This window comes from Cebus imitator, unplaced genomic scaffold, assembly GCF_001604975.1.
Source record: "Cebus imitator isolate Cc_AM_T3 unplaced genomic scaffold, Cebus_imitator-1.0 Scaffold280, whole genome shotgun sequence".
Lineage (NCBI taxonomy): Eukaryota > Metazoa > Chordata > Mammalia > Primates > Cebidae > Cebus > Cebus imitator.
The window spans coordinates 1143953-1155532 of NW_016107595.1; the positions used below are offsets into that span (position 1 = coordinate 1143953).

General features: G+C 51.3%; 1 protein-coding gene across 12 annotated transcripts in view; it reads left to right on the forward strand.

Moving 5' to 3' along the window:
• The window catches only part of MYO9B (myosin IXB), a 132452-nt gene that overhangs the window by 78573 nt on the left and 42299 nt on the right, over positions 1-11580 (forward strand). For all 12 annotated transcript variants that reach the window (XM_037728757.1, XM_037728747.1, XM_037728751.1 and 9 more), the window contains exons 9-13: positions 1360-1476; positions 2473-2607; positions 6282-6403; positions 10636-10777; positions 11058-11262. In XM_037728757.1, coding sequence (XP_037584685.1) covers positions 1360-1476; positions 2473-2607; positions 6282-6403; positions 10636-10777; positions 11058-11262 — 721 coding nt within the window. The remainder of the gene's footprint in view (positions 1-1359; positions 1477-2472; positions 2608-6281; positions 6404-10635; positions 10778-11057; positions 11263-11580) is intronic.

Here is an 11580-nt window from a genome sequence, read left to right on the forward strand (position 1 = left end):
GCATTTTTAGTAGAGATGAGGTTTCGCCATGTTGTCCAGGCTGATCTTGAACTCCTGACCTCAAGTGATCCACCCACCTCGACTCCCAGAGTACTGAGATTACAGGTGTCAGCCCCTGTGTCCAGTCACAAAAGAGCTTTGATGCACATGGTGACAGCCACGTGGCGCCCCCGGAAGAACAAGGGGCCTACAGTTAGACCCCCCTTGCTGGTTCTACCGCAATTGCCCCATCCGCTCCCTGAGCCTGAGTTCCTCACTCAGCAGCAGTTTGGGTGGCTCTGAGAAGCGTGACAGTGTGTGGAGAGGCCTCAGAGCCCGTCCAGGGGCCCCTGGGTCTGTTAACGCCCCAATGTGCAGGCACATCCTCTAGGACAGGGGGAAAGGTATGTGTCGGATGAGTCCAGTGTTGACAGAGGCCACCTTGGCTGGTTGCAGTGACTCACGCCTGTAATCCCAACGCTTTGGGAGGCCGGGGCAGAAGGATTGCTTTAGCCCAAGAGTTTGAGACCAGGCTTAGCAAAATAGTGAGACCCCATCTCCACAATAAAATTAAAAATTAAGGCCGGATGCGGTGGCTCACGCCTGTAATCCCAACACTGTGGGAGGCCGAGGCAGGCGGATCACCTGAGGTCAGGAGCTCCAGATGAGCCTGGTCAACATGACAAAACCCCATCTCTACTAAAAATACAAAAATCAGTCAGGCGTGGTGGCACGCACCTGTAATCCCAGCTGCTCAGGAGACTGAGGCAGGAGAATCATTTGAACCTGGGAGGTGGAGGTTGCAGTGAGCCGGGATTGTGCCATTGCCCTCCAGCCTGGGCAACAAGAATGAAATTGCATCTCAAAAAAAGAAATATGAACCAGTTGTGTTGTGCAGCTGTGGCCCCAGCTACACAGGAGGCTGAGGGAGGAAGATCGTTTGAACCCAGGAGGTGAAGTTTGCAGTGAGCCAAGATTGTGCCAGTGCACTCCAGCCTGGACGATAGAATGAGACCCTGTGTCCAAAAAAAAAAAAAAAATTCAAAAGGCCATCTTGGCTGGGCACGGTGGCTCATACCTGTAATCCCAGGACTTTGGGAAGCCAAAGCAGGCAGATCACCTGAGGTCAGAGTTTTAGACCAGCCTGGCCAACGTGGTGAAACTCCATCTTTAGTAAAAACAAAAATTAGCCAGGCATGGTGGTGCTCACCTGTAATCTCAGCTACTAGGGAGGCTGAGACAGGAGAATTGCTTGGACCCAGGAGGTGGAGGTTCCAATGAGCCGAGATCACGTCATTGCACTCCAGCCTGGGCGACAGAGCAAGACCCCAGCACAGGCCCCGCTGTGCCAGAGGTGAGCCACCCCTTCTGTGTCCATAGGCCATCACCGCCCGCGACTCCATGGCCAAGTCCTTGTACAGTGCCCTGTTCGACTGGATTGTCCTGCGCATCAACCACGCACTCCTCAACAAGAAGGACGTGGAAGAGGCAGTCTCGGTGAGTGTCCCCATCTGCTCCCTTAAGCCAAGCCAGGGGAGGCCACGTCCTCAGCACCAGCATCCTTGGTAGATGACCTGGAACATCCGGAACCGAGGCATATGCAGTCAAGAGGCTGGTTCCTCCCACAGGCAGGCCCAGGAAACAGGATGGGCTACAAAATGCAAGGGACCCAGGGCAGCATGAAAACACAGGGCCCAGCCAGGTGCGGTGGCTCACGCGTGTAATCCCAGAACTTAGGGAGGCCAAGGTGGGCGGATCATGAGGTTAGGAGTTCGAGACCAGCCTGGCCAACATGGTAAAACCCCGTGTCTACTAAAAATACAAAATTTAGCCAGGTGTGGTGGTGCATGCCTGTAGTCCCAGCTACTTGGGAGGCTGAGGCAAGAGAATTGCTTGAACCTGGGAGGTGGAGGTTGCAGTGAGCCAAGATCACCCCACTGCACTCCAGCCTGGGCAACAGAGTGAGACTCCATCTCAAAAAAAAAAAAAATACAAAAATTAGCCAGGTGTGATGGTGAGCGCCTGTAATCCCAGCTATTTGGAGGCTGAGGCAGAAGAATCATTTGAACCTGGAAGGCAGAGGTTGCAGTGAGCCAAGACTGCACCATTGCACTCTAGCCTGGGTGGCAGAGTGAGGCTCCTTCTCAAAAAAAAAAGAAAAATCACAGGGCCCCTTATTCAAAAATGACAGATTCTGGCATGCATCTATGGTCCCATCTACTCAGGAGGCGGAGGCAGGAGGATTGCTTGAGCCCAGGAAGTCAGGGTTGCAGTGAGCTATGGTGGTACCTTTATACTCCAACCTGGGCAACAGAGCAAGACCCTATCTCAAAAAAAATTATGGGTTCCATGCTGGTGTTGGCAAAGTGTTCTGCCGAGCATTGGGCCCTCGGGACCTAGCGGGTCACAGCCTGTGGAGCCAGCCCCTCTCATGAAGGCCGGCTCCTTTTGGGGGTACGCTCGGGCAGTGACCATTTTCTCTGTCTCTCCCAGTGCCTGTCCATCGGGGTCCTGGACATCTTCGGGTTTGAAGACTTCGAGAGGAACAGTTTTGAGCAGTTCTGTATCAACTACGCCAACGAGCAGCTGCAGTATTATTTCAACCAGCACATCTTCAAACTGGAGCAGGTGCAGAAAGGACTTTTTTGTCCGTTTTTTTTTAACATGGTAAACTAGACATCACGTGAAATTTACCACCTTAAGCGTTTGTAAATACTCAGTTCAGCCACAGTAAGTACCTTCACACATGAGCGTTATTACGCACACATCACCACCATACGTATCTGGAACTCTTTCAATCTGCCAAACCAAAACTCTGTCCCTAGGAAACACTCCCCCATTCCCCCTCCTGCAAGCCCTAAACTCACCCATTTCACTTCTTGTGGTTGCTGTTTTGTTTCGTTTTGTTTTGAGACAGGGTCTTTCTCTGTCACCCAGGCTGGAGTGGTGTAATCATAGCTTACTGCAGCCTCAAACTCCTAGGCTCAAGTGATCCTCCTTCCTCAGCCTCCTGAGTAACTGGGACCACAGGTGCACACCAGCACGCCTGGCTAATTTTTGCATTTTTTGTAGAGATGAGGTTTTGCCATGTTGCCCAGGCTAGTCTCGGGCTCCCAAGCTCCCAAGCTCAGGCACTTCTCCCACCTCGGTCTCCCAAAGTGCTGGGATTACAGGCATGAGCCACTATGCCTGGCCCATTCTACTTTCTGTCTCTATAATTTTTGACTACTCTAAGTGCCTCATGTAAGTGAAATTAGACATTATTTGCCTTTCTATGACTGGCTTATTTCACACAGCATAAGTCTTCATGGTTCATCCACATTGTAGCATATGTTAGAATTTCCTTTTCAAGGCTGAATAATATTCCATTTTCTAGATATACCACATTTAGTTTATCCATTCATCCTTCAGTAGACACTTGGGTTGCTTCCAGCTTTGCGCTATTGTGAATAATGCTGCTATGAACACGGGTGTGCAAATATCTCTTCGAGATGCTGCTTTCAGTTCTTTCAGGTATATACCCAGCAGTGGACTTGCTGGGCCATATGGTAATTCTGTTTTTAATTTTTCTGAAGAACCACCATGCTGTTTCCCATAACAAACAGCTGCAGCATTTTATAAGGAAATATGTCGTTGCCCACCCAGCCCAAGGGGAAAATGGAATGAACTAGAACTGGAATCTCCCTGGAGGCCCAAATCATCAGCGAACTTGCCCTAGAATTTTTCTCAGTCAAAAGGAAAATTCCAGAAACCCCACCCAGCCCAGGATGAGGCAAATGTCAGGGATGTTTTGAGACACTGTTCATTTGGGGGCTTCTCTGTCCTAACAAAATCCTTTCGAGGGAGAGAAACAGGGTCACCTTTTAAGGATTTGCTTAGCTCAAGGACGCTGATAACCTATCTGACCTTTTTTTTTTTTTTTTTTTTTTTGAGATTTAGTCTCATTCTGTCACCCAGGGTGGAATGCAGCGGTATGATCTCAGCTCACTGCAACCTCCTCCTCCTCCCTGGTTCAAGCAATTCTTCTGCCTCAGCCTCCCGAGTAGCCAGGACTACAGGCACCCACCATCACGCCTGGCTAATTTTTTGTATTTTTAGTAGAGATGGGGTTTCACTTTGCTGGCCAGGCTGGTCTCAACCTCCTGATCTCAGGCAATCTGCCCACCTTGGCCTCCCAAAGTGCTGGGATTACAGCCGTGAGCCACCGCGCCCAGCCGGACGCGTCTTCACAGCTAAATAGTCAACCATCATTATTCATGTCTTCTCCTTCACATTGATGATTCTGATGGGAAAATGAAACTGGTGGGTTTATGTAAATATCCAGCTGATTTCCCTATTAAGCCTTCTGGCAGTGAAGCATCGGAAATGTAGCTGGTCAGAATTAAACTGTGCAGGAACGGCGACATACACACTAAATTGCAAAGACTTAGTACGTAAGAAAAAAGAACATAAACTATCTTAGCTCACTGCAGCCTCAAACACTGAGATTTAGCAATTCCACCACCACAGCCCCCCAAGTAGCTGAGACTGTAGTTACATGCCACCACACCCACCTGCTTTTTTCTTTTTCTTTTTCTTTTTTCTTTTTCTTTTTTTTTTTTTTTGAGATGGAGTCTTGGTCCTTCACCAGCCTGGAGTGCAGTGGCACGATCTCGGCTTACCGCAACCTCCGTCTCCCGGATTCAAGCGATTCCCCTGCCTCAGCCTCCTGAGTAGCTGGGACTACAGGCGTGCACCACCACGCCTGGCTAAGTTTTTGCATTTTTTTAGTAGAGATGGGGTTTCACCGTGGCCAGGGTGGTCTTGATCTCCTGACCTCATGATCCGCCCACCTCAGCCTCCCAAAGTGCTGGGAGTACAGGTGTGAGCCGCGGTGCCTGACCTCCAGCTGGCTTTTTATGTTTTATTTTTTGTAGAGACAGGGTTTTGTTATGTTGCCCAGGCTGTTCTTGAACTCCTGGCCTCAAGCAATCCTCCCACCTCGGCCTCTTAGTTACACGTTAACGTGATCACATTTTAGATATTCAGGGTTAAATTCAGTGTATTATCAAAGTTCATTTTGAGCCAAACACAGAGGCTCATATCTGTAGTCCCAGCTACTGAGGAGGCTGAGGTGGGAGGATCACATGAGCCCAAGAGGTCAAGGCTGGGTGACAGGACGAGACCCTGTCTCAAAAAAAAAAAAAAAAAAAGTTAATTTTACCTATTTTTTTACTTTTCACGTGTGATTATTAGAAAATTTGAGGCTGTGCATGGTGGCTCGTGCTAGCAATACCAAGGCTTTGGGAGGCCAAGGTAAGAAGATTGCTTGAGGTCAGGAGTTGCAGTGACCTAGGATTACACTACTGTAGTCCATCCTGGGCAACATACCGAGACCCTGTCTCTAAAAAAAAAAAATTTTCATCCCAAATGTGAAAATCCAAAAATCTGAAATGGTCCAATGAGCATTGCCTTTGAGCATCACGTAACATTGGCAGTCGAAAGTTCTGGGTATTTTTTTTTTTTTGAGACGGAGTCTTACTATATTCCCCAGGCTGGTCTCAGACTCAAACCAGGGCTCAAGCCATCCTCCCACCTCAGCCTCCCAAGTATCTAGGACGACTCATACATGCCATCACACCTGACTAGTTTTTTTATTTTTTGTACAGAGAGGATCCTGCTGTGTTGTCCAGGCTGGTCTTGGACTCCTGGCCTCAAGCCATCCTCCCACTTTGGCCTCCCAGTTACTTTTTATGTCAGTTCTACGTTAACATAATCACATTTTGACATTTTGGATATGTGGTGGGCTATACGGTGTTAAATTAAGTGTATTATTAGAGTTAACATTTTTTTTTTTTTTTGGAGACGGAGTTTCACTCTTGTTGCCCAGGCTGGAGGGCATTGGCGTGATCTTGGCTCACTGCAACCTCTGCCTCACGGGTTCAAGTGATTCTCCTGCCTCAGCCTCCCGAGTAACTGGGACTACAGGCGTGCACCACCACACCCAGCTAATTTTTTGTGTGTGTGTTTTTAGTAGAGACGGGGTTTCACCACGTTGGCCAGCATGGCCACCATGCTCTCGATCTCCTGACCTCGTGATCCACCCGCCTCGGCCTCCCAAAGTGCTGGGATTACAGGCGTGAGCCACCGTGCCCGGCCCCTATTAGAATTAATTTTAAGCCATGCATCAGTTTAAAAAGTTTCCGATTTTGAAGCATTTCAGATTTTTGCATGAGGGATACTCGACCTGTATGAATACGTGTTACGTAGGTATTACATATCTGGGAGATGAGAAACTTACTGACCCCGCACCAACCCTGCAGGAGGAGTACCAGGGCGAGGGAATCACGTGGCACAACATCGGCTACACAGACAACGTCGGCTGCATCCATCTCATCAGCAAGAAGCCCACAGGCCTCTTCTACCTGCTGGACGAGGAGAGCAAGTGAGTGTCCACACCCCGTCCATCCCAGCACATTATGCATATGGGCACTGGGTCGGGTTCTACAGCCCCCAGAGTCTTACCCCAAATCCAGACTTTCCCAAGAACTCCTTTTTACCTGGGAAACAGGGTCTCACTCTGTCACCCAGGCCACAGTGTAGTGGTGCGATCATAGCTCACTGCAGCCTCGACCTCCGAGGCTCAAGTGATCCCCCGACGTGAGCCTCCGAGTCGCTGGGACTACAGGGTCACATCACCACTCCCGGCTAATTTTTCTATTTCTTTGTTTACTTTTTGAGGTGGAGTCTTGCTCTGTCACCCAGGCTGGAGTGCAGTGGCGTGATCTCAGCTCACCGCAACCTCCGCCTCCCGGGTTCAAGCGATTCTCCTGCCTCAGCCTCCCGAGTAGCTGGGATTACAGGCGCATGCCACCCACCGCACCTGGCTAATATTTTGTATTTTTAGTAGAGTCGGGGTTTCACCGTGTTAACCAGGATGGTCTCAATCCCCTGACCTTGTGATCCACCCACCTTGGCCTCCCAAAGTGCTGGAATTACAGGCGTGAGCCTCCACGCCCAGCCTAATTTTTGTATTTCTTTGTGGCAACAGGGTTTTGTCACATTGCCCAGGCTGGTCTTGAACTCCTGAGCTCAAGGGGTCCTCCCACCTCAGCCTCCCAGAGTACTGGGATTACAGGCGCGTGCCACCACGCCAGGCCTTGTCCTGAGAATTTCTGTCTCTTGATTTCACTGGGCCACAAAACCAAAGCTTGTGTGTGCGAAATGCACAAACACCTCACTGTGAAAATATCAACACGTGTGATTAATTGTGCACTTGGACACACCTGCCAGGAATTTTCAGCAAAGGATTATGGGCCTGTGTCTAGAAACTAGAGACAGGGGCGGGCATGGTGGGGCATACCTGTGGCCCCAGCTACTCAGGAGGCTGAGGCAGGAGGATCACTTGAGCCTGGGAGGTCGAGGCTGCAGTGCACTATGATCATATCACCGCACTCCAGCCTGGGCAGTGAAGCAAGAGACAGGATTGGCAAGTCCTTGCAAAGGGCAGTGCAGTGTGTGGAGCCGCGACCTGGATGCTGCCGGGCTCGGAGTTCACTACTGAGCCTTCACGCCTCTTCCCTGCAGTCCACAGGGCGCCATGATGGCAGACAGGGAGGCCGATAAGGTGCCTCATTCCGGGTCACCCAGTTGTAGTGACTGAAATCACATGACACTGACCAAACTACTTTCCTGTGGCTCCCCTAAGGAATCACTACAAGCCAGGTGGGCTCTTGAGCCCAGGAGTTCAAGACCAGCCTGGGCAACATAGAAAGATTCCATCTCAGCTAGGCGTGGTGGCTCACGCCTGTAATCCCAGCACTTTAGGTGGCTGAGGCAGACGGATCATAAGGTCAGGAGTTCGAGACCAGCCTGACCAACATGGGGAAACGATGTCTCTACTTAAAATACAAAATTAGCCAGGCACAGTGGCGCATGCCTATAATCTCAGCTACTCAGGAGGCTGAGGCAGGCGAATCGCTTGAACCTGGGAAGCAGAGTTCTTAAAACCACAGGAGTCTATTGTCTTATGGTTCTGGAAGCTGGAAGTCTAAAGTCAAAGTGTCTGCAAGACCCTGCTCCCTCCAGAGGCTCCAGGATAGGACCTTGCTTGCCTCCTCCAGCTTCTGGGAGACCCGGCTTTCCTTGGCTTTTGGCCACATCGCTCCAGCCCCTGCCTCCCTCTGCACACGGATTTCTTCCCTCTGTCTCCATCTCTCATCTCAGTCCTGTCTCCTCCTCTTTTTCTTTTTGAGACAGGCTCTTGTTCTGTTGCCCAGGCTGGAGTGCAGTGGCACAACCTCAGTTCACTGCAGCCTCCACCTCCCAGGCTCAAGCCATCCTCCTGTCTCAGCCTCTGAAGTGCCAGGGACCACAGGCATGTGGCACCACACCCAGCTAAGTTTTCTTTTTTTTTTTTTGAGATGGAGTCTTGCTCTGCCGCCCAGGCTGGAGTGTAGTGCCACCATCTTGGCTCAAGTTAACTGATGTCATCTCAGCTCAGTGTAACCCCCATCTCCTGGAATCAAGTGATTCTCCTGCCTCAGCCTCCCAAGTAGCTGGGATTGCAGGTGCCTGTCACCACACCCAGCTAATTTTTGTATTTTTAGTAGAGATGGGGTTTTTTCACCATGTTGGCCAGGCTGGTTAAAAATTTTTTTTTCAGAGATGGGATCTCCCTATGCTGCCCAGGCTGGCCTCGAACTCCTGGGCTGAAGCATTCCTTTCAGATTGACCTCCGAAAGTGCTGGGAGCATAGGTGTGAGCGACCACACCTGGCCCTGTCTCCTCTTTTTAGAAGGACGCCAGCCATGTAGAACTAGGACCCACGCTAATGACCTCAGCTTACCTAATTCCATCTTCGAAGACCCTATTTTCTAAATAAGGTCACATTCAAAGCGACGATTGGGGGTTAAGACATGCACATATTGTTGGCCAGGCGCAGTGGCTCACGCTTACAATCCTAGCACTTTGGGAGGCCGAGGCGGGTGGATCACAAGGTCAAGAAATCAAGACCATCTTGGCCAACATGGTGAAACCCCATCTCTACTAAAAATACAAAAATTAACTGTGCATGGTGGCGCACGCCTGTAGTCCTAGCTACTAGGGAGGTTGAGGCAGGAGAACTGCTTGAACTTGGGAGGCGGAGGTTGCGGTAAACCAGTGTTGCGCCACCGCACTCCAGCCTGGCAGCAGAGCGAGACTCTGCCTCATAAGAAAGACATACACATATTGTTTCATCAGCAGCTCTATCAGATCCATCCCTTGTCAGTGACATCTCCAAGGGGCTGACCAGTCTCAAATGAATCAGGCACATCTCCTGCCTCAAACCTAGTTCCTGTCCAGGACAGGGGAACAGACACATCCCCTTGAGGCTGGGGTCCAGGTCGAGAATCCCAACACTGGTAATTCCACCTGTAATTCCAACACTCTGGGAGGCCGAGGTGGAGGATCACTTGAGACCAGGAGTTAAAGACCAGCCTGGGCACCAGAGCAAGACCCCATCTCTGCAAAAATAAAAATAAAAGTAAAAATAAATTAGCTGGGCACAGTGGCATGTGCTTACAGTCCCAGCTACTCAGGAGGCTGAGACAGGAGGATCACTTGAGCCCAGGGAGTCAAGGCTGCAGTGAGTTGCGGTTGCACTATTGCATTCTAGCCTGGGCAACAGAGCAAGACCCCAACTCTAAAAAAAAAAAAAAAAAAAAAAAAGTAGAGTCAGCAATAGGAGGAGTTATGTCGTCACAACCCAAAAACTCCCTGGGCCGGATCAGGGGAAGCCCGTGGGGCAGGGCCTGGCTCAGCAGACTCAGGTCTCTTTGTTTAAAATCTTGCTATTTTTGTTCGTCATGGAATTTTTTTTTCTTCTTGAACATCGATTTGGATTTTCTGAGATCGTGTGCTAAAATATTATCTCAACAACTGAGGGTTTGGGGGGACACTCAAGGCAGATAGATACCTCGCACTCCACACCCTGTTCACAGCCCTGGACATGATGTGTTTCCTAGCTGCAGACTCTCCCCTCCTCGGCTCCGTGAACTCGGAGCCCCGGGGTTGGGATCTGGGCGTGCGTTCCAGTGCCTGTATTTTCAAAAGTGAGGCTGGGCTCCGGCAGGGTGTGCCAAAACAGCAGCAGCATTTCCCTCCTGGGAGGCAGAGGCAGTCAGGTACAAGCAGTCCCTTGTTCTGCCCGCACAACCTCACGGTCCCTGGAGCAGACCAGAGCCCGGCTTCCTGATCCTCTCCCACCTCTCCTTCCAACTGTGGAGCAGGAGAAGGACCTCCCGTCCAAGTCATGACATTCAGGTACAAATGGCTCCAAGACCAGAAATCACCCAGGCCCAGGATTATTCTTAGGAACTGCCCACGATGGGTCACAGATCCAGACCCCACCAAGCCTGGTCAGCGACTTCGCCCCAAGCCCCCTAGAAAGCAGCCATGTAGGGCGAAGAGAATGTTACCCAGCCTCTGGGTAACATCAGGCTACTCAGCGTTAATTTTGTAGCCCTGGCTGGGCTCCCACCCCTCTGCCCACAGAGCCCTGGGCCAATTCACTGCTCTGCCCACCCCATGCACCCACCCACCTCGTGCACCAGAGGTCTGCAAGGTAAAATACACAGCAGATAAATCATGCCTTGCCACCATTCATGCCTCAAAGGTTCCGTGTTCTGTTCCCAGCTTCCCCCATGCCACGAGCCAGACCCTGCTGGCCAAGTTCAAACAGCAGCACGAGGACAATAAGTACTTCCTGGGGACCCCAGTCATGGAGCCAGCCTTCATCATCCAGCACTTCGCAGGGAAGGTGAAATATCAGATCAAGGTAGGTGTCTGCTCGTCACCATGGGCAGAAGCCTGAGGGAAGCCACAATCGGCCCAGAAGCCCACGTGGGATGATCCTCCTATGGGCAAGATTCGAGGGTTCTAAGAACACACCCCGAGTCCCCAGCTCCAATATCCAAGGCGCCATAGCTCAAGAACTGCGATTTGCAATTAGGTTGGTCCCCACCCCATGCCAGCCCTTCCTGCGCCAGCCCTGGGTCTTTGGTAGGCACCAGTGAATGACTGCCCCCCAGTGACCGCCCACATCGATCCCCCACCAGGACTTCCGGGAGAAGAACATGGACTACATGCGGCCGGACATCGTGGCCCTGCTGCGGGGCAGCGACAGCTCCTATGTGCGAGAGCTCATTGGCATGGACCCTGTGGCCGTGTTCCGCTGGGCCGTGCTCCGGGCCGCTATCCGGGCGATGGCCGTCCTCCGGGAGGCCGGACACCTGCGGGCCGAGCGGGCCGAGAAGGCTGCAGGTGGGAGCCGGGGCGTGAACCCACAGGAGCATCACTGTCGAGAGGGGGGTACATCCAGAGTTCATCTCGAAGTGAACGTTTCAGTGGCCTTTAGTACATTTGTTGTCGTGCAGACGCCACCTGTCTACCTGCAGAAACTCGACCTGTGTGTGTAATTTAACCTCGGGGCATGCTATCAGCAACTCCATCTGGCCTCTCCTTTGCCGGCCAGTGATGACCCCTGATCCCGCTGGCCCTGGGAGTTTGCTGATTGTGATGATGTAGCTCTTCCTGGTGCCCGGCCTCTGTATTCTCTTCTTTCTCGCTATCTCCTTTTTT